Source organism: Onthophagus taurus, chromosome 5, assembly GCF_036711975.1.
Source record: "Onthophagus taurus isolate NC chromosome 5, IU_Otau_3.0, whole genome shotgun sequence".
NCBI lineage: Eukaryota > Metazoa > Arthropoda > Insecta > Coleoptera > Scarabaeidae > Onthophagus > Onthophagus taurus.
This window is the reverse complement of record NC_091970.1, coordinates 3,760,394-3,788,351: the sequence shown is the minus strand read 5'-3', so window position 1 is coordinate 3,788,351 and position 27,958 is coordinate 3,760,394. Positions and strand designations below refer to the sequence as shown.

At 32.3% G+C, this 27,958-nt stretch overlaps 3 protein-coding genes and 1 long non-coding RNA gene across 7 annotated transcripts in view; 3 read left to right on the top strand and 1 right to left on the bottom strand.

The window, feature by feature from the left end:
• The window catches only part of LOC111426452 (uncharacterized), a 29,300-nt gene that overhangs the window by 1,133 nt on the left and 209 nt on the right, over positions 1 to 27,958 (bottom strand). Inside the window, exons 2-4 of the long non-coding RNA XR_011640381.1 lie at positions 24,305 to 24,392; positions 3,531 to 3,858; positions 3,166 to 3,276 (exon numbers count right to left, since the gene is read on the bottom strand). This is a non-coding gene — a long non-coding RNA (uncharacterized lncRNA). The remainder of the gene's footprint in view (positions 1 to 3,165; positions 3,277 to 3,530; positions 3,859 to 24,304; positions 24,393 to 27,958) is intronic.
• On the top strand, positions 354 to 7,208 carry LOC111426447 (sodium-dependent nutrient amino acid transporter 1-like). Of its 4 annotated transcripts, XM_071196016.1 has the most exons (12): positions 354 to 514; positions 564 to 822; positions 870 to 1,101; positions 1,153 to 1,423; positions 1,478 to 1,581; positions 1,630 to 1,819; positions 4,662 to 5,001; positions 5,052 to 6,025; positions 6,426 to 6,525; positions 6,590 to 6,766; positions 6,827 to 6,927; positions 6,985 to 7,208. In XM_071196016.1, exons 1-12 carry the CDS (start codon positions 452 to 454, stop codon positions 7,147 to 7,149), a joined length of 2,976 nt encoding a protein of 991 aa, XP_071052117.1. In that variant the 5' UTR covers positions 354 to 451; the 3' UTR covers positions 7,150 to 7,208. The 4 variants fall into 4 exon arrangements, with proteins under 4 accessions (XP_071052117.1, XP_071052118.1, XP_022916737.1 ...); XM_071196017.1 differs by lacking the exons at positions 6,827 to 6,927; positions 6,985 to 7,208 and having other exon boundaries at positions 357 to 514; positions 6,426 to 6,520; positions 6,571 to 6,639; XM_023060969.2 differs by lacking the exons at positions 4,662 to 5,001; positions 5,052 to 6,025; positions 6,426 to 6,525; ... (1 more) ...; positions 6,827 to 6,927; positions 6,985 to 7,208 and adding exons at positions 2,054 to 2,230; positions 2,286 to 2,385; positions 2,434 to 3,165 and having other exon boundaries at positions 380 to 514.
• LOC111426448 (sodium-dependent nutrient amino acid transporter 1-like) lies at positions 10,408 to 14,808 on the top strand. The gene is made up of 9 exons (XM_023060970.2): positions 10,408 to 10,468; positions 10,519 to 10,569; positions 10,970 to 11,243; positions 12,345 to 12,585; positions 12,638 to 12,908; positions 13,116 to 13,586; positions 14,075 to 14,174; positions 14,238 to 14,509; positions 14,573 to 14,808. The coding sequence occupies exons 1-9, from the start codon at positions 10,454 to 10,456 to the stop codon at positions 14,723 to 14,725; spliced, it is 1,848 nt and encodes a 615-aa protein (XP_022916738.2). The 5' UTR covers positions 10,408 to 10,453; the 3' UTR covers positions 14,726 to 14,808.
• Positions 16,050 to 27,957, top strand: LOC111426451 (uncharacterized). The gene is made up of 5 exons (XM_071196018.1): positions 16,050 to 16,228; positions 24,808 to 24,987; positions 25,413 to 25,625; positions 25,673 to 25,854; positions 26,160 to 27,957. Exons 2-4 carry the CDS (start codon positions 24,936 to 24,938, stop codon positions 25,792 to 25,794), a joined length of 387 nt encoding a protein of 128 aa, XP_071052119.1. The 5' UTR covers positions 16,050 to 16,228; positions 24,808 to 24,935; the 3' UTR covers positions 25,795 to 25,854; positions 26,160 to 27,957.

Below are 27,958 nucleotides of genomic sequence, written 5' to 3'. Positions count from 1 at the left end.
TAACTTTGCTCTTTCCCTCAACTCGATTCTGTATACAGATTCGTCGGAGTAGACAGATTCAACGTCAGCAGGCCATAAATTTCAATGATATGATTCATGATCTCGCTCAGATATCAAACATCGATTATTTTCATGTCATGAGTAATTGCAACAATTTATTATCTCAATAATCTGAAGTTGATGTCGAAGAAATTAAATCACATCTCCACTTAATGAAGAGATAAAGAAAATTTTCCCTTCCCCGTGTTAAGCATTTAAATGAATTACAACACCTTTCGAAATAAATAACACTAAAAATACACAAAGTGACGTCGATTTTTGCAAGAGATAAGATTTACGAAGTATATATTAATAAAGCAATTTAGGTCGCCTTACAACAATGCACCTTATTTACTTAGTTTTTAATCTGCTCTCATGATAGTTTGACACATTTTTGTTCCTATTAAAAAATATGAATAAAGAAATTTACACAATTTCTAATAATAATGAAGTTAACGATGAAAAATCTTTAAAAGTACGTATTTATAAACATTTAATCATGTATTTGATGATTTTATTTAAAGAAATCGGCTCTAACCAAAGAAGTATGGAGTCACGAGCTCCAATTTTTGATGTCTTGTATCGCGATGTCGGTGGGATTGGGAAACATTTGGAGATTTCCGTTTACAGCGTATCAAAACGGCGGCGGAGCTTTTCTTATCCCGTACTTAATCGTTTTGATTTTGGTGGGAAGGCCGATTTATTATTTAGAAATGTGTTTGGGGCAATTTACAGCGAAAGGAAATGTTAAACTTTTTGAAGCGATGGCCCCAGCATTAAGAGGTTCATATTTCAATAAAAAAAAAAGATTTATACATTTTAATTTTAAGGTATTGGATATAGTCAAATAACGGGAACGATCTGTATAGCGACTTATTATTGTTCCTTATTATCTTTGTCCCTTTTCTATTTTATAAATTCATTCACCGGCGATTTACCTTGGTCTTACTGCAGGGATGAATGGGAGGCAGAGAATTTTTTAAAAAATGTTACTTGTATTCCATCAAATTCTAACGGAAACTCAACCCTAAACGGAATCACATCTTCGGAATTATATTTTAGGTAGGTACTTATTTCGATTTGGTTAAGAAAATAAATTAAATCATTTTGTAGGAGGGAAGTTTTAAAAGAAAAAATCAATATTGATGATGGAATCGGTCTCCCCGAATGGCGATTAGTGCTTTGTTTAGTTTTTGTGTGGTGTTGTATCTTTATTATTTCAAGAAACGGCATTCAAAGCACCGGAAAAGCTTCGTATTTCCTAGCTTTATTCCCCTACGTCGTTATTTTAGCACTTTTGATTCGATCGGTGACGTTAGAGGGAGCAACCGATGGTTTGGTTTATTTATTTAAACCGAATTGGGACAAATTAATTGAACCTGAAGTAGAAAATTCTTATTTTAATTTCCCCTCTCTTATTATTATTATTATTTTAAAGGTTTGGTACGCAGCTGCCACGCAATGTTTCTTTTCGTTGAACGTTGGAGTTGGGACAATAACCGCTTATGCCTCATATAACGGTTTTAGACACAACATTTATAGGTTACTCATCTAATTTGGCTTAATTTGCAATTTAAACGATTATTTTAGGGATGTAAACATTATAACGACTTTAGACACTTTTACCTCTTTGATTGCTGGCAGTACGATTTTTGGTATTTTAGGCAATTTGGCGAATAAATTAAACGTTGATGTGAGCGAAGTTATTAATACGGGAGGAACTGGATTGGCTTTTATATCGTATCCGGAAGCGATCGCACGATTTGATGCCGTTCCTTGGGTAAACAATTTTTTATTTTATATTTGAGGTTAAATCAATAAACGTCAAATAAAAAGTCGGTAATAAAGAAATCTGTATAAGTAACATTGAGATACATATAATTTACATACGTAATTATAGTATATCTCGATGATAAGTAAGAACAATTTGACAGCCGGTGTCAATTAAAAAGAAATCTATTTTAATTATTATCAATAATAATAATAATTATTATTAATTAATCCTTCTTTTTAGTTATTTTCGTTGCTATTCTTTTTCATGTTGTTTTTGGTGGGTTTGGGTTGCCTTGTTTCGATGCAAGCTTGCGTTTACACGGCTGTGGTTGAAAATTTCCCCAATTTAACCAGATGGAAAGTTGTTTTAGGAATTTCCATCTGCGGGTTCCTAATTGGATTGGTTTATCTTACACCGGTAAAAATAAATTTTGATTAAAAATGTTTTCATTAATTTTTCCTAAATTATACAGGGTGGCCAATTTATTTTGACGTTAGTGGATCATTTCGGGGGAACGTTCATAACATTTTTATCCAATATTATGCTCATCACGATAGTTTCTTGGTTTTACGGTAAAAAATGACGCATAATTAATTCTTGTTTTAATCTTTTGCGTTTAGGGTTGGAAAAATTTTGTATAAACATCGAATTTATGTTAAAAAAGAGGGTTGGGGTTTATTGGAGGTTAAGTTGGGGGGTGTTAACCCCGGCTGTTTTATTAGCAATTTTTATCTACTTCGTGGCGACGATGGAAACGTTAAAACACGAAGGAAAAGAATTTCCAACGATCGCTTTAGTATGCGGTTGGTTAATCGTTGGTTTGGCGTTATTGCAAATATTTTTATGGTGGGTACGATATTTGTGGATCAATAAAAACTTGGGGTTAAACGAATCAGTTAAGAAGTCGTTCTCCGATAAAGATTTCGTGCCGAACGATGAAGAAATTCACCGAGAATGGGACGATGTCAAACAAGAACGACTTCAAAAATTGAAAAGCGTCACGAGAAAAGTTTATGTTTTACATTTATTGATGGGGAAAAAAATTAAATAAATTTAATAAATCAATATATTATTTCTAAATAAATGCATTTTTTATCGCCCCTCATAAACCAAAAGATAACTTTATCCTCCAATAAACTTTTATAACCCAAAATTAAATAAACTCATAGTTACAAACAAATTACTTAAATATATAGACCCAATAAATCGCGGCGCAACTTTCAAAAGGGGAATCATGTAATAAACGAGTCACCTTTTAGAAAATATTATTCTTTCGACAATTTATTACGCGTAAATATCATTTTTATAGAAATCGAATGCATTGTGTAATGTAAATAAGATCTCTCACTTACCTCGTTTTTATTTTGAGAAATGTCTATGATATTCTTAAAATCTTCATGGTTTAAAAAGTTAGATTATATTCTTCAAACACCGATTAATTTCGGAAAATCTTTTCGTGGGACCTAAAATAACATTAAATAAACGGGTTGCGTGTTTAAAAACGTGTTTAACTGGTTCCTTTTCACCCTTTCTTTAGGAAATTAAAAAATTTAAGCGGAGGGTTTGAAACGTCAAACTTAATTTATTACGGGTGGTTAACGCTAGATGGGGCGAGTTTAAGTCAACGAATTCTTTTATGATTTTAAAAAATCAAAATTCATTTAAAAAATGAATGAATGATTGAACGATTTAAAATTAATAGAATCAATCCACTTACCTATCTTCGTTTTTATTTTTAAAAATTACTTTGATTTTCTTAAAACTCCAAAAAATTTAAAATTGACAGGTTAAAAAGTGAGGCTATTGTTGTTTTCTTCGGGTTATGGAATTCGAACTTTCATTCATATCGTTCCCCAGTCACAGAGTTTCTTCTAATTCTGCTTCTTATTATAAAGAAGATAATGACAAAGACTTATATAAATGGAACAACACTTTAAAATCGAGATGACACAATTAATGGAAGGATAGTTCTTCTGGGAGCCAGACCAGACTTCCAGTGGCTCGACTTTCTCAGGACCTTTAGGAGGACCTTTGCACAACTAGATCTGGAAAGGGATTAAAAGTATAAATAGTGATTTAGGTCTAACTAATATCAGTCAGTTATATCTTTTTATAATCGACTTCACAATTATTTCTATTCAGTTCTTTTTGATTTCGCATTTATTCTTGTTTTGGACTTTGCTATCATAGAATTTAAATGAATTGTTATTGACGATTAAGGCACGGGTACCAATCATTTGATGAATAGGCATGTTCTTTGGGGATTTAGGCAGCTATACTATTGAAAGAAGTGCACAAAATTGCTCTGGCGGGGAGCACGTCTGTCTTTAGCAGAAAAAAATCACAGTTTAAGTACACCCCAACCTTAATTCTAAGAATTTTCAGTGTTTAAAATGTGCTTATTAACTCAATGAATTCAATTTCTGCACTATTACAACACTTTACATAAACGAAAAAATAAAAATAATTTTGTAATAATAAAATTAAATAAACATCTGTCTTTCTCTTTTATTGCATTGTATAATCGGCGTATTATTGCGGTTATATTGCGGTTTGACAATGAAATTTTCCATTTTTTTCTCCTCGTACACCTCAAAACGTCTATAAATGTACCCCGTTTATTTACAATGAGATTCATATTATTATTACGCTCACTTTCGCAACTTCACGGTTGCTCGTAACATTTTATCTTTTCCACCTAATTTTTCTTTTAAAGAATTTACGTGTGTTTGTTATCTAAATTGGGCGCAGTTAATAACATACTGACAAGTCAACAAGAACAGTTTTTATTGTATTTTAAGTAAGTTTTCGATTTTCTTAATTTCTTTATTATAAATTTTTCTTTTAGATGAGTGAGCTAAGGGTAATCGAAAATAACGATTGTAACGGTAATATTACAATCGATGGCGATGAGAAGAAAAAGGACGATGTTGAGGCTCCATCGAGAGACACTTGGGGGAAAGGAGTCGAATTTTTGATGTCTTGTATTGCGATGTCGGTTGGGTTGGGAAATATTTGGAGGTTTCCGTTTACAGCGTATCAAAACGGAGGGGGGGCTTTTCTTATTCCGTATTTAATTGTTTTGTTGCTTGTCGGGCGCCCCATGTATTATTTGGAGATGTGTTTGGGGCAATTTACAAGTTTTGGGAACGTTAGGACTTTTTATAAAATGGCCCCAATATTAAAAGGTTTATTTTTAAATCATTATCTCACAACATTAAGATTAATTAATTTTTAGGAATTGGTTATGGACAAATGTTGGGTTCAATGGCGGTGGCAACTTATTATTGTTCTTTAGTGGCGTTAACACTTTTCTACTTAATAAATTCCTTTACAAGTGATTTACCTTGGTCGAAATGTCGCGAAGAGTGGCAAGAACATTTATCAAATCAAGGAATTAATTGTATACCATCAAACGGAAACGTAACAGCTAACGAAAGCGCGAAAAGTTCGTCAGAATTATACTTTAGAATCGAAGTGTTGAAAGAAAAGGATGAAATTTACACCGGATTAGGAGTCCCGGAATGGCGACTCACGTTATGTTTAATATTTTCGTACTTTGTGTTATTTGTAATTATACGAAATGGAATTAAAAGTTCCGGAAAGGCGGCGTATTTCTTGGCAATTTTTCCGTACGTGGTAATGTTCGCGCTACTGGGTCGCGCCGTAACTTTGCAAGGGGCCGGAACTGGAATGTTATATTTCATCGAACCGAAATGGGAGAAACTATTAGAGGCCCAAGTTTGGTACGCGGCCGTAACTCAATGTTTTTTTTCGTTAAATGTCGGTTTTGGGACAATCACCATGTTTTCATCTTACAATAACTTCAAACAAAACATTTACAGAGATTGTTTAATCGTTTCATTATTAGATACTTGCACTTCGTTACTTTCCGGGACCACGATATTCGGTATTCTTGGCCATTTAGCTTTTAAATTAAATGTGGACGTTTCGAAAGTTATAAACGCGGGTGGAACTGGATTAGCTTTTATTTCTTATCCAGAAGCGATTGCTAAATTCGACGCGGTTCCGTGGTTATTCGCAATCTTATTCTTCTTTATGTTGTTTGTATTGGGAATTGGAAGCATGGTGGCTTTACAAGGAGTCGCTGTTACTGTGATTATGGATAGTTTTCCTCATTTAAAAACTTGGATGGTTTCGTTAGGAACAATAACTGTTGGATTCTTATTTAGTCTGGTTTACGTAACCAATGTAAGTAAAAAAATTTGACGTTTTAATTAAAAAAATGTATACAGTCAACGCATATTACGTTGCTTAGTTACGCGATGACGTCACATTGCATGTTACTTTGAATGGCGCCATCTGTTTTTGAATATGAATCTCGTAAAATGTAAAAAGTTCGCCGCACGTCTCTAAAGACGGCTAACCCGAATGATTTTAGTTGTAGGTATAGTGTTAGTTCTAGTTATACACTTGCACTGTTACTCTGTAGAACTAACACTATACCTACTAGAACTAGAAACATTCGAATTTATTTTAAACTTCTAGGTATAGTGTTAGTTCTAGTTTTAATTATTATTCAATATAAAATATTACGATTTAATTCTTTTTCAATTAAAGTTAAAAAGTTTTTTTTTCTTTTAAATTTTAGGGTGGTCAATTTATTTTTACATTGGTCGATTTCTTTGGTGGAACAATGATATTTTTAATATTAACAATTTTCGAGACAACATCCGTATTTTGGTGGTATGGTAAATAATTTTATTTTTTCCTACATTAATAACGTCTTTTTAAAGAAGACTTTTCAATTTGAAGGACTTGAAAATTTCTGCGACGACATCGAATTCATGTTAAAACGAAAAGTGGGATTTTATTGGCGATTAAGCTGGGGCATCGTGAATCCCATCATTTTAATCGTCGTCTTTTTTTATTTCGTAGTCACGATGGAACGATTGACGCACGAAAACAAGCAATTTCCCGATTCGGCAATAGGTAGGATTTTAAAAACAACTTTATTTATTTAAATTTAATTAATTTGTTTTTAAATTTTAGCATTCGGTTGGGTGATAATCGCGGTGGGAGTTTTATTCATCCCGATTTGGTGGGGTTATTATATTTGTCATAATAAAAATTCCGATTTCGATTATAAAGAGGTAAAGCGAAAATTGAATCAGTTAAAATTTTTAATTAAACTTATAAATCCTTATTAGGTGATAAAAAAATCTTTATCCCACGAAAAATGGGGCCCGGCTAATTCGGCGAAATCTCAAGAATGGAAACTTTACAAAGAAGAATTAGCTTTAAAACGAAAGGAATCGCGTATATCTGGGTTTAAACGAAAACTTTTTATTTTAATTGGCGTTAAATATTATTAATTACATTTATCTAAATATTAATTAATTTATTTTCGATGAAATAAATTTTTTTAATTACACCTTTTTATCTTTATAACCTTAACCAGGTGCGCTTAAAAGCTTTCTTCAAGTTCATCCTTTTCAAGTTCCATTTTACGCTTTTATACTCAACAGATCATTTCTATTCAATGAATTAGGCGATATTTTATCCTTTCACACCTTCCTTTTTATTTTTTCATAAAAATAATCATCCTGTATATGGGTTACTAATAAATTTTAAGGACGTATATTATCGAGTATTCTCTCCTTGGAACGTTTTATGTCGTTGTATTTTCTCTCGAGGGGGACTCTAATAACTATATTTCATTGAAACGGTTTCCGATGTAGTAAATAAAGGGAGAGTTAGTAATTTATAAAACATTTTGTTTCAGGTTTATAAAGTTTTAGTTGAGTTAATCATTACATCCGACGTAAAGCCTATTAGTAGCCGTCTTGATTTTTTTTAGTAATTAATTATAATTTTTAGTACTAAATTTGGATTGAGGAGGTCGGATTTATTTGAATTGATACCCAAGAATGTTAGTTTTGGTGGAAAAATGAAAAAGTTACGTTGAAATGTCAATAATGACAGGCGGCCATTTTATTTTTAACCGAAACTTTCTATACTCTGTTTTTAAACCAGGAGGAGTATTTTAAATTTGTCACCAGATTGACCTTGCACGTGATTGGTTGAATGTGAGGAAGGTTCACACACAGGCAATTTTGAATTTTAATTTTGAATTTGAAGGTTAGGTAATTGATAATTCGACAGTTTCGTGTCATTATTGTATATTTTGTGTTCTTAAACCCTTTTTTATTATATTTTGAAATAAATACACTCATAACTTCAATGTTAATTTGTATGTATAGTGTTGACGATAACAAACGAAAATAAATACAATAATAAGTAAATAAATAAATAATAATTATTAATTTAAATTTACCGCCAAAATATCTAGTGATATTTTCTGGTGATTTTTTCCAGTGTAAATCTGACTTTCGTGTTTACTCCTCCTGGTTTAAAAACAGAGTATAGTTCTAGTGCAAGTGTTAGTTCTAGTTTTAATTGTTATTCAGCGCTAAGTTGTATATTTTTAAGTTTCGGGTTTAGCCCTGTGTCTTCAGACGCTGAATGTTAGGTAAGGTTAGTTTTGTTTACAAACATTAATTATACCATGAAGTATTCTTTGGCAATTAGTAATGGCAATTATAGCGTGAAGTTTTCTTTTGTAATGTCAATTATAGCGTGAAGGAATGTTCGGTAAGGTTAGTTTTGTTTACAAACATTAATTATACCATGAAGTATTCTTTGGCAATTAGTAATGGCAATTATAGCGTGAAGTTTTCTTTTGTAATGTCAATTATAGCGTGAAGGAATGTGAGGTAAGGTTAGTTTTGTTTACAAACATTAATTATACCATGAAGTATTCTTTGGCAATTTGTAATGGCAATTATAGCGTGAAGTTTTCTTTTGTAATGTCAATTATAGCGTGAAGGAATGTGTGGTAAGGTTAGTTTTGTTTACAAACATTAATTATACCATGAAGTTTTCTTTGGCAATTAGTAATGGCAATTATAGCGTGAAGTTTTCTTTTGTAATGTCAATTATAGCGTGAAGGAATGTTAGGTAAGGTTAGTTTTGTTTACAAACATTAATTATACCTTGAAGTTTTCTTTGGCAATTATACTCTGTTTTTAAACCAGGAGGAGTATTTTAAATTTGTCACCAGATTGACCTTGCACGTAATTGGTTGAATGCGAGGAAGGTTCACACACAGGCAATTTTGAATTTTGAATTTGAAGGTTAGGTTATTGACAATTCGACAGTTTCGCGTCATTATTGTAAATTTTGTGTTCTTAAACCCTTCTTTATTATATTTTGAAATAAATACACTCATAACTTCAATGTTAATTTGTATGTTTAGTGTTGACGATAACAAACGAAAATAAATACAATAATAAGTAAATAAATAAATAATAATAATTATTAATTTAAATACCGCCAAAATATCTAGTGATATTTTCTGGTGATTTTTCCTAGTGTAAATCTGACTTTCGCGTTTACTCCTCCTGGTTTCAAAACAGAGTATAGTTGTAGGTCTAGTGTTAAAAAGGAAACGTCATCTAAATTAGGTAAATTGATATAAAAAGAATAATTTAATGGCGGCCCAAAATGCCGAAATCATTTTTTATTATTTTCATTTTTCATCGTTACAAATGCATTAAGAGTGAAAAATCCTTTAAAATGAGCTCAAACACGACGTATTTATCTTTAAAAATAATTTTTTTATTAAAATTAACCTAAAATGTCAAAGTCAAAATAATTTTATTTTAACATTTTGGTTGTTTTTGGTGATAATTTAGTCGTGTTTGGGTTTGTATTAAAGAAAATTTGATGGAGATTAAGAATTTCTATGAAAAAACTTTAAATTTTGAAAACCGGAAGTACTCATTTTTCGTTAATTTTTTTTTGTCTTTAAACGCAAGGCTCAACCTGAAACTTTGTAGTTCTAGGTCTAGTGTTAGTTCTAGTTTTAATTGTTATTTAGCGCTAGATATATTTTTATTGAACTTGAGCAAGTTTTAGTTGAATTAATCGTTTCATCCTACGAGCAAAATTTTTTTTTGTTACATAACCAATGCGGTTATAACACGATATTACTTGTTTACTAGAAAATACTCTGTAATTATCGTCATTTTCATGATGAATTGAAATAATAATTGATCTTAGGTTTCATAATCGAAAAGATTTTATTGAAGTTAGTTTGCACTTTGAAACATAAATATTTATTTCTTTCTTTCTCAAATTCGTATCATCACCCACAATCATTTTTTACAGCTAGGACTTAGATAAAAATCTAAAAAAAATCCGTCGCAGTCTGGAAAACGAAACTTGATTACCTTTAGACGGCTTTTACAACGTTTTACAACATAATTTAACCCAGAATCGCGATTGTTAAAGCGTTATGGGTTTATAACACACATTTTTTCGCAACTTTCGAAATTAAATAATTTCCTTTTAATCATAATCCACTCATGATTAATTAAAATAAAACACCTCACATTTAAAAAATTTAAATTTAACTTTAAATTAGAAATAAAATCCGACGTTTTATCGTAATAATAATGTTTTATCATTTCTTAGGTAGCCGATTTTTTTAATAACTCCTCCAATTCGAATTGTTCTAAAGTAGTAGGGAGAGATCAACGCAAATTATACCTTAAGCTTACACTTAAAACTGTCAGTTACCCAACAAACTCAAACTAAATAACATTATCAAAAAAAATGTTTAAAAAAAAAGTTAGTTAATTAATTAAATAAATTAATTTTAGTGAATTTATTATTTTTAGTCTTACGCCTTCGATAACCCATCTTTTGAAAATGTTGAAAATAATACAACGGTAAGTTTTAAATTAAACAAAAGAAAATTTGTTTATTCTCTTTAATATGATATTATGTGCAAAGTAATTTGATACTTTAAAACAAGGTCGTTTATAGTTTTAGATTTGAGAGAAAGATACGTAATTTAAATGTAACGTACAATTTTTGTTTATACTCGGATAGGTTATTTTGCATAATTGGACCGATAAATCAGAAATCTCGCGTGCAAAACCGTTCCGGGGCTCGAGAGAGCACGCGAAAAAAAGAAACGAAAAAACGATGCCAACAAGAAACGGATTTCGACGAGATTTATCGCGTTTCGGTTGCCAGAAAGTTGCCTACGAGAATATGCCCAGGAAGAATCAAAAACGAGCAAACCGATTTTATAACAATTCTAATTTTTTTTAAATTAATTTTTAGAAAATTGAAAATGCCCCGATTAAAAAGGAAAGAAAAGTGTGGGATAATAGCTGGGAGTTTTTGATGTCTTGTATTGCGATGTCGGTTGGATTGGGAAACGTTTGGAGATTTCCGTTTACCGCTTACGAAAACGGTGGCGGAGCTTTTCTTATACCTTATTTAATCGTTTTATTGGTAGTTGGGAGACCAATGTATTATTTGGAAATGTCTTTGGGTCAATTTTCAAGTACTTCCGTCGTTAAAGTTTTTGGAAATTTAGCTCCGGCTTTAAAAGGTACTAAATGATTAATTTTATTTTGATATTTTATAAGAAAAATCGAAAGAAAATGAAACGTCCTTTAAAATGTGTCTACTAAACACGATGAGTTTCGGTTAAAAACTACAAAAGTTATTTTGATTTGAAGTTATGGGTTGATGGATGTCAAATTAACTGTCAATTGTCATTTATTCAAAATTAAATAATTTTTGAAATAAAAGATGTTGGATATCAAATCGAAACCTTATTTGCGTATTTAAAAAAAACAATTGCAATTGAATACGAAAACGCACCAACTTAACTGTCAACTGTCATTTCTTAAAAATTACATTTGTTGCAAAATATGGGTTGTTGGGTATCAAATTGAAGCTCTTTTTACGTAGATTAAGAAACAAATACAATTCAACCTCAAAGCAACTTAATTGTTAACTGTCATTTTTCATTTCTTAAAAATTAATTTATATTTGAAACATGGGTTGTTGAGTATCAAATTAAAGGCTTTTATATGTCTATTAAGAGGGCTTTTTTTAAGTTTGCTTCAAAAAGACTTAGATGACGTCATAAATAAGACTTTCATAAAGATCAACAAATTTTAACCTAATTTGTTGTAACACCATATATCTATCAAAAAATCACTTTTAAAACATAGATGGCGCAATTTGTTACTGTATTGTTTTCGGCCATATTGATTTTATAAAAACAAAGCTAACTTGGTTGTTATAACCGATAGATATGTCGAGTTTGGACTCGTTTTTCATATTTTTTAATGATCTATAACAATAATAATAAAAAATCGTAATATCTCGGAAACTATAATGACAAAGTAGAATTTATTTTTAATTAAATATTTTTTGGTTCATATTAATTAAAAATTAAGTGCATATTGCATCCATTTGGGTTAATTTAACAGCCTTTTTAACGTTTGATGTTTATACAAAACCTAGCTTCGATAACAAGGTGAAAACGAAACTTGGGTGGTTGGAATCGATTAAGCGAAAACTCGAAGGGATTAATGTTCGGTCTTTCTACTTGCCGAAAGAGCACTTTCCCACTTTATGCGTGCACTCAATTCATAATACAATACATTTTCCATTAAATTTTTTTTTTATTTTATTTTAGGTATAGGATATGGTCAATTTTTAGGTTCAATATGCGTCTCAACTTATTATTGCGCTTTGATGGCGATAATTCTTTTTTACTTCGTGAATTCTTTCACGGGAGAGTTGCCTTGGGCGACGTGTCGCCCAGAATGGGATTTAGCAAATATGACCTGCATCCCAGCCACTTTTAAAAGTAACGAAAGCGTTACACTTCCAGCTCACGGTTCTGTTGCAATAAGTTCTTCAGAACTTTATTTTAGGTTACCAAAATGAACGTTAATAAAAATCGAGTTTGAAATTAAATTTTTTTAGGATGGAAGTTTTGAAAGAAAAGGATGATATTTCGGATGGTTTGGGAACCCCGGATTGGCGATTAACAATTTGTTTATTCGTTTCTTGGATAATCACTTTTATGGTTAGCTGTAAAGGTGTTTCGAGTTCCGGAAAGGCCGCTTATTTTTTAGCTTTATTTCCCTACGTTATTATGCTCGCTTTATTGATAAGAGCTGTCACTCTACCGGGAGCCGGAGAAGGAATTTTATTTTTTATTAGGCCGCAATGGGATAAATTATTAGATGCTAGTGTAAGTTTAAAAAAATTCTTATTAAATTGATAGTTTCGTAATAAATCATTTATAATATAACCGGGAAAACTTTTCTGGCACAATGACAACAACAGTACAGCATTTCAAAAGGAGGTTGTGTCATTTTTGGTGAATAAACTTCCTTGATTTATCGCCTATAAAGGACTTTTTGGTTAAAATAACTTTTTGTTGTTTAACTTTTTTTAGGTTTGGTATGCGGCGGTATCCCAATGCTTTTTTTCTTTGGGAGTCGGTTTCGGGACGATAGTAATTTACTCCTCGTATAACAATTTTGATCATAACATAAACCGAGACGCTATGATCATAACGACATTGGACACTTTCACGTCTTTACTGGCGGGGACGACCATTTTCGGTATTTTAGGTAATTTGGCGTATGAAATGAACGTTAACGTCGATTCGGTAATAAATTCCGGGGGAAACGGTTTGGCTTTTATCTCTTATCCCGACGCAATTGCGAAATTTGATGTCGTCCCGTGGTTATTTGCAATCCTATTTTTTGGAATGCTCTTTATCCTCGGCGTTGGTACCAATGTTGCGCTTCAAATTATGGTTAACACCGTCATTTCAGAATCGTTAACCAACTTAAAATCGTGGCAAGTATCCGGACTTACAGCTACAATTGGATTTTTAATAGGATTGGTTTATGTTACACCTGTAAGACTTTATTTCCTAATTTAGATAGAAGTATAAACTTCGATATAACGGATAAATTTTTTCTTGCGATGCAACATTTTTTAATTCTAACCTCACTAATTGGATCAAAAATTAAAAATGTTTTAATTTAACTCCAAACATGACTAAGTTATCTTAACTTAATTGACAGAGAGATAGAAAACAAAATGGCCGCCTGTCATTGTTGACATTTCAACGTAACTTTTTCATTTTTCCACCAAAACTAATTTTTGTTTCAATATGAGTTTTCTTTGAAAATATGCGTTGTTGGGTATTATTTCGAATAATTTGAGGAAAGAAAACTTTTTAAGTTCATCTAACATTTTCGGCTGTCATTAAATTAATTTTTTATGTCAATTTACCTAATTTCAACATTGTTAAACGTTAAAATCACATAATAATTCAGTTAGTTACATGGTCCGTTATATCGAGGTTTTACTGCATAAAGTAATAATTAAAATTATATACAGGGTGGCCAATTTATTTTAAACTTGGTCGATTTTTATGGCGGAACATTCATTATTTTCGTTTTGGTCGTGTTTGAAGTGATCTGCGTCTTTTGGATTTACGGTAAGATTTTCATTTCTCTCTTTGTATTATATCAAAAATAAACAATAAAAATTCGTCTTTTAGGTTTAAACTCAATTTGCGACGACATTTATTTTATGGTATCAAAACAAGTTCATTGGTACTGGAGATTAACTTGGGGCATTTTAACCCCGGGTTTTTTAATCATTATTTTCTTCTACTTCGTTATAACGAATCAAAAATTAACGTACGGTGGTTTAGAATATCCGGAAGTAGCTTCAGGATGTGGTTGGGGCATTTTGGGCATTTGTATGTTGCAATTTGTAATGTGGACTACATATTACTTTTACCAAAATAAAAACGAAGGTTTTTCAAAGGTTTCTTTCTTTTCATTTCTTCCATTTTATAATGAGTTAATTCATTATCTTATTATTTTTTAGATGATTAAGAAATCGTTTTCTTCGGTTAAATGGAGACCGAAAAGAACAGAACACTACGAAAATTGGAAACTGTATAAACTACAAAAAGAGAAAGAGATAGTTGGGGAATCTAGAGCGAAAAAAATATTTAAAGCTATTTTTAATTTTAGTTAGTTTTTTATTGTTTTTAAAGTGTTATTAAAAAAATTATTCAAAAATAACCGTAATAAATAATAAATAAATAACGTTATGTAATATTTAAATATTATGAATACCAAATGAAAAATTCCGTATAAAACTCCGACAATTTCGTCCCAATTTCAACTTAAAACGCAATCGAAACAAAACTCAATCCAACCCGAATGTTTCTAGTTTTAGGAAATCATCGCGACCTACTTAGATTTTTAGCTTATTAAAATTAAGTGTGAAATTCGAAAAGATCACCATCAAATTATTCGAAATGATACCAAACAAAGCATATTTCCGAAAAAAAAATTCATATTGGTAGCCATCTTGATTTTCTTAGTAATTAACTATAATTTGTAATGCTAAATTTAGATAAAGGAGGTCGGATTTATTCGAATTGATACCCAAGAATGTTGGTTTTGGTGGTGGAAACATAAAAAAGTTACGTTGAAATGTCAACAATGACAGCCTGCCATTTTGTTTTCTATCTCTCTTTGTTATTTATAGGAAAAATGAAATAACTAGCGAATCAATTAAGATAACTTAGTCGTGCTTGGAGTTAAATTCAAGCATTTTTGATTTTTGATCCAATTAGTGAGGTTAGAATTAAAAAATGTTGCTCAATTAAGCACTTTTCTCACAACCGTTTTCTCGAGATGATTACTTTGAGGACTTATTACCTTGCTTTGAACAACTTTGATACTTTTTCTGGGTTGTTGTCGGCGTAGAAATTTTCTTTGATTGCGGTTATCGAATTTTGTGTTTATACGAAAAACAAGTGTTTATTTTTGGTTTTGACCCAATAAATTATTACGAGAAAATCAATATTTTATCGTACAGTTTTAGAAACGTGTTGTTTGCTTTTTGGATCTCTTGGCACCTATTGACAACTTAAAAGCTTTTTCAGGGGTCGGTTAGTTTTCGAGGTTCCAACTTGGAACACATCGTTCATGATAATTTGGGTTCTAGAATATTTGAGAGATTGATGCGAAACACGTTTTGTCAATTCAAAATTCTACAAATTCTATTAAAAATAAAGAAATAATATAGTAGATTGTCAACTTTAAAATGTTGGGTTTGAATATATTGTGAAAGGATTTTTTCAAATCAAAAAGGATTTTTTTATCAAATTTGAATCAAACTGTAATATTTTGCGTTTAGGTTAGTGAACCCTGGACCTTCCTCTCGTCTATTATCCCGACGCTGGCAGCGTCCAGGATACGAAATGCTTTTGCCGGTGTTCGCCATGCGCGATCCTGGATCCTGCCAGCAGAGGATACTGGCTCCGTGCCTCGAATAGGGGGGCCAGTTTTGCCGGGTGCCGTGTGCTCGCAGCAGGTCAAGGAACTACGCGCCCTTCACTATTTGACGAAAAAATTAAAAAAAACTCCGAGTTTAAATCTTTCCGACACACAAACGTGTATCGCCCAAGAAATAAACAGTTATTGTTCGCCGATTGAGAAAACAAAATTTTAATAATCTTCCATTAAGGTAAGTTTTCATTTTGATATTGCGACTCCTAAGCAAAGGATGATAGTGTATTTAGAACACCAGTTGCGCCTTACTCTCGCGGCCCCGGGTTTAAGGGTAAAGGGTAAAGACCTCGCGGGGATATCTTCTACAAAATTACAGAACAATTCAGATTATCGTTTTTGAAAAAAAATTAACCCAACGGTTATTACGAAGTTGCAGTACAAATCCGCGGGACATCCCATGAATAATTGAAAACGTTAAATTTTTTCGTTAAAATGAATAATGTAAATATCGTCGCTTTAAATTTCATATTGATCCGATAAATACAAAATCATCATTATATTTATTATAAAAAATATCAAATAAATCAAATCAATCAAATAAATTATAATGAATATAATGATATATTAAATTTCAAAGTTTTTAAAAGTTTCCAAATCTTACCAAACACAAAAGAAAAAATTATTAAAAAAAAAAATTGAGGTTATGTTTATTACGTTATGTCAAAACCTTTGATGTCTTTACATTGATATAACATAAAGTTAGCAACAAACTGTTTAACTCCAACTGTCAATAATTTCTCAATTACAGTAAAATTCCCCTAATTCGAATCGCTGAGGGAGCGGAAAAAAACTTCCTTTAAAACAAACCCAAACACGACCAAATTAACACCAACAACAAACAAAATGTTAAAATAAAACTATTTTGACAGTTCACGTTTGACATTTTAGGTTAATTTTAATAAAAATGTATTTTTAGAGATAAATAAGTCGTGTTTGAGTTCATTTTAAAGGATTTTTCGCCCTTAAAACATTGGTAACGTTGAAAACAAAAAAAATAACGAAAAATTAGTACTTCCGGTTTTCAAAACTGAAAGTTTTTTCATCGAAATTTTTAATCTCCAAAACTAAGCTAAACCCAAAACCTTCTAGTTCTAGGGCTAGTGTGAGTTCTAGTTTTACACTTGCACTGTAACTAGAATTAACATTGTACATAGAACTAGAAACATTTGGGTTTAGCCGTACGTCTCTCAAGATGGCTAAACCCGAATGATTCTAGTTTTAGGTTTAGTGTTAGTTCCAGCGACAGTGTATGTGTGAAACTAGAACTAACACTATACTTAGAACAAGAAAATTTCGGGTTTAACCGTGCATCTTCAGATTAAATTCGAATTATGGAAGTTCAAATTAGGGGAATTTCACTGTACTTTCATCATCCTTTACAACTTTTGCGTTAGATAAATTTCTGTATAAATTTTAAATGAAATGTAATTTTAATTTTGAATACTCGCGTAATATTAGTAGCCGCATAGAAAATCCCCCGGCTTCAGGCTTTTAACCTACTTCCTTTCAAAACGAAACGTTTTCTATTAACGTCTCATCCTAAACTATTCGTTCGGACAAAGACGCCCCTCTTCACCTTGCCCCATGAACCATATAAAAAAAACTCTTAAAATAATAGTTATTTATGTACCAAGCCAGCAAAGTGATTCTTTATCGAACAAGTCTGAGATTTGCTGCCGTGATGCCTACAACATTTTATCGCCAATCGCAAAATTTAAAGATATGAAGATATTGTAACTTATTAGTAATGTCAAATGTGATAAACAATTTGTTTTTACAGAGAAATGACAGTGCACTTTCAAGAGGTACCGGGTTCAATTCCAGCATATTTATGACTTTTTTTAATCTATTATTACAAATACCCAATTTAAAAAACGATTATTAAGGTAAAAAAGATATAAAATTAAAATTTTTTAATTAAAAAAAATCCTTTTAACTCCTGTAAACAACCCTTAATTTTTTTTTAACTTTTTAATTAGTCCCATCTTTTTTTTTATATGTATAACTCCACCGATTTATAAATTTTTGCAATCTCAAACGTTTTCCTCTATTTCATTCAATTTTTCCCTTTCGCATCCAACATAATTTAGCCGAAGATCTCGTACACCATGAGGTGTTATCTATAAGCTTTGGGGGGCGGTAAAACATCGTGACGCCACGTCGAGTCGTCTGGGGTGGTCTCTGTCGGTTACCAGGCAACTCTAAAATCGGCGACGACGACAACAACACGGTTCACGTCGTGACAGTGACAGTTTCTCGTCGAGGTTTGCACTTACTTGACCCCTTTTAGCGCCGCCAACCCCCCTTTTCGTTCGTCTCCTCATCATGTTCCAAAAGGGGGTCAATTTGCGCCTTCACACGAAAGCCAAATGAAGATTTAATTTAATTCACTTTCTCGAAAATTACTATTTAATTAACACGTTGACAGTTTGATGTGTTGACACCATCATTATCTCTTATTTACTTTTACTTGAATATTAGACTATTAACATATGAATTATTAAAATAAAATCTTGATAAAGAAAAATGTAAAACGCAAAAGATGTCCAAACATAACGGGTAGTATTATTCACGGCTATCACCTTACTATTTCACGTAAAAATGACAGTTGTGCATTCCCGCGGGTGCATATTTCTTATTGCGAGCACGTTCTCACTTATACCATGGGATGTATCGTCGTTTTCATACAAAATATATCCAACGTATTTTTATTTTGTGCCATTTCAATGTAAACACGTGATGGATGACAGAAATGAAATAATTGTTCAATCGAAAAATTAAAAAATTAAAAATTAACGCATCTGAATCAATATATGCGCAGCAAAAAAAGGCAGAGGAATAGAAAGAGAAAGAAAGGAATCAACCCAACCCAACCGTGGCTTATTTTCAAAGAACAATGCATAGAGTATGAATTCCGGTTCAACCCCCGTCTTCTACTCACAAAAATTAGTTCCTTTCCCGGTTGGTTCGTTTCCGTACCTTTCCAATTTCTAGGATATTCCTTGTCCCATTACAGAAACGTGTCGTCTTTTTGTTACCTCAAAGACGAAAAAAATTAAAAGAAAAAGTAACCGAATTAATAATGTACTCATTTTAAAATTGAAGATTTTTAATAAATCAATTTCATTTATGGGTTTGTATAGGCGATGGTAGAGATTGCGGTCTTAAATAATACTAGTTATCTAGGAAGGAGTTAAAGTATGATGGGTCGCGTGTTTGGTGACGAGTGAGATAGCTGCACGTTTTGCGGATTATATGGTTGTTGTTGCCATAATGTATAGTATTTCTTCTACACAAAGTTGCAAAAATTCCTCATTTCTAATAATTTGTTAATAAAATTTAAGAAATCTGCTTACTATCAAATTTATCTTCCTATAAATAATTATAAACGACTTTCAGCTAATAGCTGTTTGGAATCCAAATAATCACTACAAAAAAGGTTATTAAGGTAATTATGTTTTAAATCTAATCAGATGTGTCTAGATTACAACTCAATGTATGCTAGTTTACGATTTCCAATAGCGTCGCTCTTGTAATGACGACCATGTTTTTGTAAGATAATTAACAATAAATATGACTGTGCCGGGATGGTTGGGTTGATTGTATTGCGCGTGCCATCGAGACTTTTGCGTTTTGATTTTTTGTTTTTTTATCCCATTAATGAGAATGCCAGGGTCAGCTGATCGCCTTATAGGTTTGGTGACGAATTCTGTGTTGACGTCGTCGGGCGAGCTGTTATAAAAGCGCCACCTTGTTAATATGTTCGTCTTTCTTTAAATTTAAGTTTGAGTTTAGATTTAGGTTTAGTTGTGAGGTTGAGTTTGAGCTTAGGTTTCAGTTTTGTTTAAATTAGAGATACAGTATAATTGGGTTGATACCACGTTAAAATAATATGGAATAAGATAATCCAGTGCCTCGACCGTAAGCAACCTCGGCTTTATTAATATTAATACCGTTGTGAATTGGTTACTTTTTGTGTTGATATGGTACCGATGCTATACCTCGGTCGCAAGCGACCTCGGCTTAATTATGGTCGGAGAGTGTGTATCTTAGCTTGGCCGAGGTAATAATCCAGTGCCTCAGTCGCAAGCGGCCTCGGCTTAATCAAAAGAGGGACTGCAATATGTCTAGTGAATACTACATGATAATTGTATTAATTGCAGCTCCTCGGAGACAAGTGCCTTGACTTAATTAGGCAAAATTCGTTCTAATTTATGATTTTAATAAAATCTTAAACAATTTAAAACGATTTTTAATAAAATAATTATAATTTAACGAAATTTTATTTAATTTTATTTAATCTAAAAGCATCGATTTTCAATGAAAAGAAAAAAAACTCAACGACTTGTTTTAAAGTTAAGTAAAGTTCTATTTTTTATTTTCTTCGACTTTTAAGCGGTTACGACTTTTACTGAAACTCTACGTGAAATCGTTTTTTCGCGGTTCTACCTCACCTAAAAGCTAATCAAAAAGGTACTTCTATTTTTTTTTAAAATTTTAATTTAAAGAATACGATGATAAAGCGTTGCCGAAAGATGATATCACGTAGTCTTAAAAGAAGTTGATCTCGCACTTTAAAATGCATCATCTACGTGATGGAGCCACTTGCATAAACGGTCGAGCAAAAATAACCGATCCCGTTCTACCCTATCTAACGCAAAACGACCATTTCAGCTAAATCGATAAGAAGCCCTCAAGGTTCAAAAGATATCTAAATCCCAGTGGGATGGAAAATCTCCACCGCCGAGTTTAAAGGTACACTTTGAAATCGAAAAAAAACCTTGTTATTGGGAAAAGTTGAAATTTTTAAATATTTATTTCATATTTGAAGTTAATTAATTAATTAATTTGAGAGTTTCCCCTCGAGCTGCTTTAATAAGGTATTCAAAGTACAAGTTGTTAGTGGGGTTTGGAATCGTGAGTTTGTAAACAGTCAGTAAAATAATGGTTCGCGTAGAAATGTAGATTTGAATGCAGTTCATGTACCAATTAATTTTAAATAAAGCAGATTGTAGCTTTGCAATTATTTTTGGAAATGTTTACAATTGGTAAATAAACAAATATTGTTGATGTACCTTTAAAAATTTTCAATTTTTCACAGTTTGTTCTATTTATTTTTATGAAGGACGGTTTACCGTGACAACATTTGAAGTTTAATTTTTGCGTTCCAGTTGATACCACATTAATATAGTATCTGATGAGACATTGTACTACCTTGGTCGCAAGCGACCTCGGTTTGATTATTAATGAAGAGCGTTAATTTTTACCTTATTTATCCGAGGTTGCTTGCGGCTGAGGCAGTGCAACATTCCATACGATATATCAACTGATATCTCTACTTGATTTTGAACGGAAACTATATATTTTTGCTTGATTAAGATGAGGTTGAGACAATATTGAAGAAGCAATATAATATATTAATTCTAATGCAAATTCTTGTTTTGAAATTATTTTTGGAAACATAATTTGTAAATAAACAAAAATAGTTGTTGTACCTTTCGAAACTTTCCAGTCACGCACATTCTAAAATATAAATCGGGCGACGAAATTTTAAATTCCCTCCGAGGACGGTTTTCGTCGGACATTCGAGGCGATTCACCGCGCTTGAAATTTTCAGCTTTTCACCGTTTGTTTTATTCATTTTTATGAAGGACGCTTTACCGTGACGCTATCTGAAACCTAATTTTTTAACATAGGACACGAACAAGGGAACAGAACGACTCAGAGGAGACACTTTAAATTTTATTTTTTTATTTTCTTCTCTCTCCTTTCCCTTAGGAAAAGTCATTTTTCATGAACAGATAAATTTTTCCCTAACTAGACGTGTACTAATTCAATTATATTAAAGAAAAGACATTATTATAGTGATAAAGCGATATTGAAAAAGGAATTAGATTTAATTATTCAAATTGATCATTTGAAATGAGAAACGATTTGGATTAATGAAGATAATCGTTTTTGGGTTTAATTAGTGAATTCTTAGGATGGGGAAATAAAAACACGATCATTCCACACAATCGGGTTTTAACTCATGCTTTATCTGGTGCGTTTTGTTGAGCACGCAGAAAATTAGAATGCACCTAACTAACCATTATCTATCTGTGTATATTCGGTACGCGGCAAAGCGTTTACCGAACTGAAGTGTAATTGCACACCAACGTGCCGTTTATCACATTTTCATTAAAACCTCCGGGAGGAGTTGGGAGTTTTTGGGCTCCCCATAAAATATAAACGTATGTCGAAACCATTTTAAATTTTAATTCATATTTTTGTAATTATGAGAAAACTGGTTTGGTTTGGTTTAGTGAGTTTTTAATAAACCAATAAATATCCATTTACTCAAAAATCAAAAAAAAATGTATGATTTATTTCCACACACAGAAACAATTCCATGTGCTCAAATCCCACGTTTGAAACCCACACTGACTAATTGCACATCATCAATATTTTTTTCTGTTGAAAATTTTTCAAACGTGAACAAGATAAAAGCTCCAAAGAGTTGCGCTATATTCAGATCGATACTCATTCGAGTTTTTTTTTCTTGTTCGTTTTTAATTGAAGATCGATTTGAATGTGTTGAGTGCATCGATCGATGTGTAAAATAATTATTTAATCGTGCGAACAATATTACGTATTAACGCCGCTAATTGGATTGAATCCTTTATGTCTACATAGAATTGGCAAATTGAACGCAACGCGTTATTATCAATAATTCGTGTCTGTGTTCCTCTAATTTTCGGCTTTGAAATAATGCAGTTTCGCATCAACCGCGTGGTGGGGAGTTGTGTTCGTGTGTGCAGGTAAATTCAATGAAAATAATTTGATTTAAATGATTCATTCAAAAATTAATTTTAAAATTCTCGTTTCGTTCACCTGGGGTTCTTCTTCCTAAAACTATAAATCTCGCCGAAAACTAACTTTCGAGTAAAGTTTTCGACGATAACAACTTTTACTATTATACGGCTAATAAGCGATTATTGTATCGTCCTCGCGTTCAACTTCGGGAAATCTTTGCCACCAATCCTAAAGTTAAAGAGTTTTTCCCAAGAACAAAACGAAATTGGACGTGTGCAATTTTACGGTTTTGCGTTCGACGTTTGATGGTCAACTTTATTGTTGCTTATAACTTAAAGGGAAAACTCGTATGTGGTTTAAGATATTGCCTCGGTACACTCATGAGACGTATTCAAATATATAACTCACACTATTAGTCTCTTGAAGAAGAAATGAAATAAAATTACTTATATAAACCAACAAGGTGATCACCACATTATTTTCTAACATAAATCGCAAAACTAATTAACAAAATAAAAAACAGAATTACATTTTAGGTTACCAAATAAATTTTTCGCCATAATAATAATTGGAAAAACAAAAAAAACTTTGCCACAAGCGACCTCTACTTATTTATAGACGAAAAATATGCATAAAAGTATGCAATTATAGACGATGCGGTGCAATATCTGTTCAGATACTATATTAATGTGGTATCAAATGAAATACCTCAGCCGCAAGCGACCTCGGCTTAATTATAAATGAAAAGTGTGTAATTATAGACGAGGCAGTGCAATATCCCTTCAGATACTATATTAATGTAGTATCAAATGAAATGCCTCGGCCGCAAGCGACCCCGGCTTAACTATAACCGAAAAATGTGCAATTATAGACGAGGCAGTGCAATATCTCTTTAGATACAATATTAATGTGGTATCTAATGAAATGCCTCGGCCGCGAGCGACCTCGGCTTAATTATAGTCGAAAACTGTGCATAAAAGTGTGCAATTATAGACGAGGCAGTGCAATATCTTTTCATATACTATATTGTGGTAACGGTCTCAAGCGACCTCGGCTTAATTGTGGATGAAAAGTGCAATTACGACTGAGGCAATTCATTATCTTAACAGATACTGTATTAATGTTGTGTCAACTGGCTAATAAACGATTATTTTATAGTCCTCGCATTCAACTTAGAGAAATCTTTGCCACCCATCCTAAAGTTAAAGAGTTTTCCCGAAAGAACGAAACGAAATTGGACGTGTGCAATTTTATGGTTTCGCGTTCGACGTTTGATGGTCAACTTTATTGTTGCTCATAACTTCAAGGGGAAACCCGTATACGGTGATCGTAAAGCTTCAAGAATGGAAATATAAAAGGAATCTTTTTTTGTATTAAAAATTATTAAGCGATACCTCTTTACACTTCATTTAGATGATTTAGTGTTAGGGTAAAAATGAATGATTTAAAAACTTACTGCATTGTGTTAAATCCCTTTGCAGTTGTTGGCTCCGTTGGATCGAACGGTCAGTCGCAGTACATTAATTTTCTCGGTAGCACGTAACCTTTAACAAAGAGATACGAAACTATCAAATCCGTCTTAAGATTACTTAATCTAAAAAAACATAATATTGATTTAAAATTGAGTTTTCGGTGTCATAAAGATTTCAGTTTTAGTTCGATTTATGGACGTTTACCTGAGCAGGCAATAAAAATGAGTTCGAAAAACATCGCATTAATCAATATTTAAAAGTAGTAAAAGCGATTTTGAAAAATTTATTGAGATATTTTGGGGAACAAGTCGTAAACAGAAAATTGCAGGAGAAAAAGGGTCAAATCGTCCTTTAAATTACACTTATCTCTCCGTGAAAATCATTTCATCTACGCCTGGTAATGTTCTATTTTCTTTTCGGTTATTTTCCACTTGAATTCTTTCTAAAACAAACTTTAAATCATTAAATCTTTTTGTGGTTTTTTTAGATACTTCAACGGCAGCGTCTCTCAATAATTCATCAGTCACGGAGGGATTTCTCAAAGATCTACTCAAATATTTCTTCCACCGAGATATGATACCTGCGCAGGAACGACCGAGTTGCTGACGCAAAGGGATGGGCTGGATTTTCTTGCTGTTTTTAATACTAACCTTCATCATTATCATCGGTAAGATAGATATAGGTTCATTTTGACTTCAATCCAAGGAAAGAATAAGTGTTCTTCGTTAGTTCTTTCCAGGCGGGGGAAAATAAAAAATTCACTGACCCCTTTTCCGGTAGTGTTTCGAGCAATTGAAACATAAAACTTTCAAAACGACCCGACCACCAAAACATAACTTGTATCTCTTTCTCTTATTACTCGTTTTCCCATTTCAACTCCTCTTAAGATAATGCAATTTACGTGCATTCATTTACGTTACCGTGTTCGTGAGTTTACAAAGTGTAGGGAGGTCGAAACCCAAAGGGGTACCGATCAATGCAACTTCACTAATTGTCAGTTACATAACATGGTTTCCAATTCCAAAATTAACGATGCTAAAATCCCAAAGCTAACCTATTTATTGATCCATACTCATTAACTCAATTCTTAAGTTACAAGTTTTCCGTCACCGCAAGGAAACGCTCACGGCCCATCGAATCCTACCTTAAGCACGCCAGCACCAGGTGTGATGATGGCTTCCGGTGGGGGAGTTGGCGTCGTTCGCAGAAATTGGGCCGGTTGGAGGGAATGGAGACGAGCCGACCCAACGTTAATTAATAGCTTGTGGAGGAGCAAAATGGGAAATGGTATACGAAAACAATTAGGTAAGATGAAAAAAAATTTGATTTTTTTTTCAAAATTCATCTTTTAGGAAACGCGGAGGTGTACATAATGTTAGCTTTACTAATCGGATTAGTAACTGTCGTCATCGGATGCTGGTTGTCCGATAATTGTTGGTCTCCCGAACCAGAAACTGGAGGAACGGTGGCCTGACCAAAGCTCAAAAGGGGGCCACCAACACCTCCTTTAAGATCTCTGACTCCAGTCAGTGTGGTAAGTATTATAAAATTAATATTATTTAATTCAACCGATTTCCGCGGACAAAACATTATCCCCAGGAATCTAAGATGACCTAGTTATATTGATACTATATCGCATGCAAAAACTAACCAGATTTCAACGATATCAAGATTAAGTAAGCCGAGGTCGCTTGCGGGCGAGACATTACATCGATATCAGTAGTCTGAGTAGTCTCTATTTCAAGAATTTCGGGGTAACCTTTTAAACTAAAAAGAAAATAACTATATTAATTAAACTGTTTTAATTATAATAACTTTTTGATTCTTGTTTTAATTTAGACCGAATCGTCAAGTTCATCAAACGGAGATTCAAGTCCGGAAAGCGATTGGCCACTGGTGGAAGCATCAGAAAGCGATACCGCAAACCTTTGACGTCACGCCCCCCAGCACCAACAACAACACGTTGGATCCCCAGAGAACAACAACGTTGTTTCCGCAGTCGAGGAAGACATCATTTTCGACAGCGGAGTCGTCCACGTGCTGGAGGGCAAAAAAGACACGTCGCTTTTAGTTCCGGCGACGGCAAACGGCACGGCGGATCTTTCCGGTTTGGCGGGAATCACCAATTTCGTTATGACGGGAACGTCTCCGATGCACATTGTCGCTGCGTGCCGGCAACAACACAACTCATCGACAACTACGGTCATTGTAGGAGACATTGCGTTATCCGGAAAGCAACAGCAGCAATTATTGATTCAGAACGAAGACGAAGATGAGGAATTAGGAAATTTACCGACTATTCCAACACCCCCTTTACCGCCGACAAGTCAACAACAAAAATTGGGGTGTAACAGCGTTATACTCGATATGGGTAATCAGTTTGAGTTGTTGTGAAGATATTAATTTGAATCATGAACAATTTTTGCTTTTAACACTCAAAAAAAATTTGTTAACACAAAAAAATTAGCTGATAAGGACCTAACCTAAAATAAAAAAGAAATAGTTAAGATATTAATATCTGACTGTGTACTGAGTATGTCAATTACTAAGATTGTATGATATTTGTAAAATCCTTTGTCATTAGAACGCTAAACGAGAAAATTTAAAAGTTTTTTAATTTAAAAGAACGCTTAGGTTCGTTCAAAATCGCTTGTGATCTCTTCATGACATTAAAATTAATTTTAAAAAAATTAAAAATCATTTCACTTCTCTTTTGAGAGACTAATAAATTGTATATCTCTATCATATCTCTTCAAATAACCGGCCTTCTCTCTCTAAATATGGTGCCTATAGAACACAGTTGCTGTTTTTTTAAATGAATCATTTATAATTAAAAAAAATAGGCAATAACAAAATGTTTAACATATTGTAACTGTTAAATACATTCCTTTTTATTTATTTACTTATTTAAATCTTAATTTTCGCCAAGGAATTGTAAAAAAAATTAAAATATGTAACTAGAGTACTTCCTGTATTTCCTTTCCTTTTGAAACTCTTGGCTGTTGTTTAAAATAAACCAAATTGAAGTAATTTCGCTTCAATGTTGCTAGTAAATCCTATTTAAAAAGAAAATAATAATAAGACTGATGATAACTTTATAATATACAAACGTTATAAGTTAAATTATAGAATTTTAAATGAAGCGTTAAACAAAAGTTTAGTCATAAATAAATTAAGTGATTTAAAAGAAACGTTTTAAATTAAAAAATTATTAAATACAACGGCCTAAAAAAAATCTTTTCCTCCTACATTTTTATTTCTATCTTTATATCACAACTTTTTTGAGGTTTTTTTTTTAAATAGATTGTAGATGCATGAAAGACTTATCGAATAACAGATAAATAAACTTCGCTGTTTACCGTAATAAATATTAAAGAAAAAAAATAAATTATAGTGGGATCAATATTAAATGAGCGCTAAATGTTTCCTAAAGGATATTAAAGATAAAGTAAACGTAATTAGCCAATTATTAATTAGATGATATTGTTAAATTATTATTATTGTACATTTATTATTATCATCTGACCAATAATTTTGAAAATTTATTGTAATATTGTATGCAACGAGATTTGTACCACGGCTATGTACACATAAGAAATAAAAAAATTAAAAAAATAAACATTTTTAACCCAAAAATA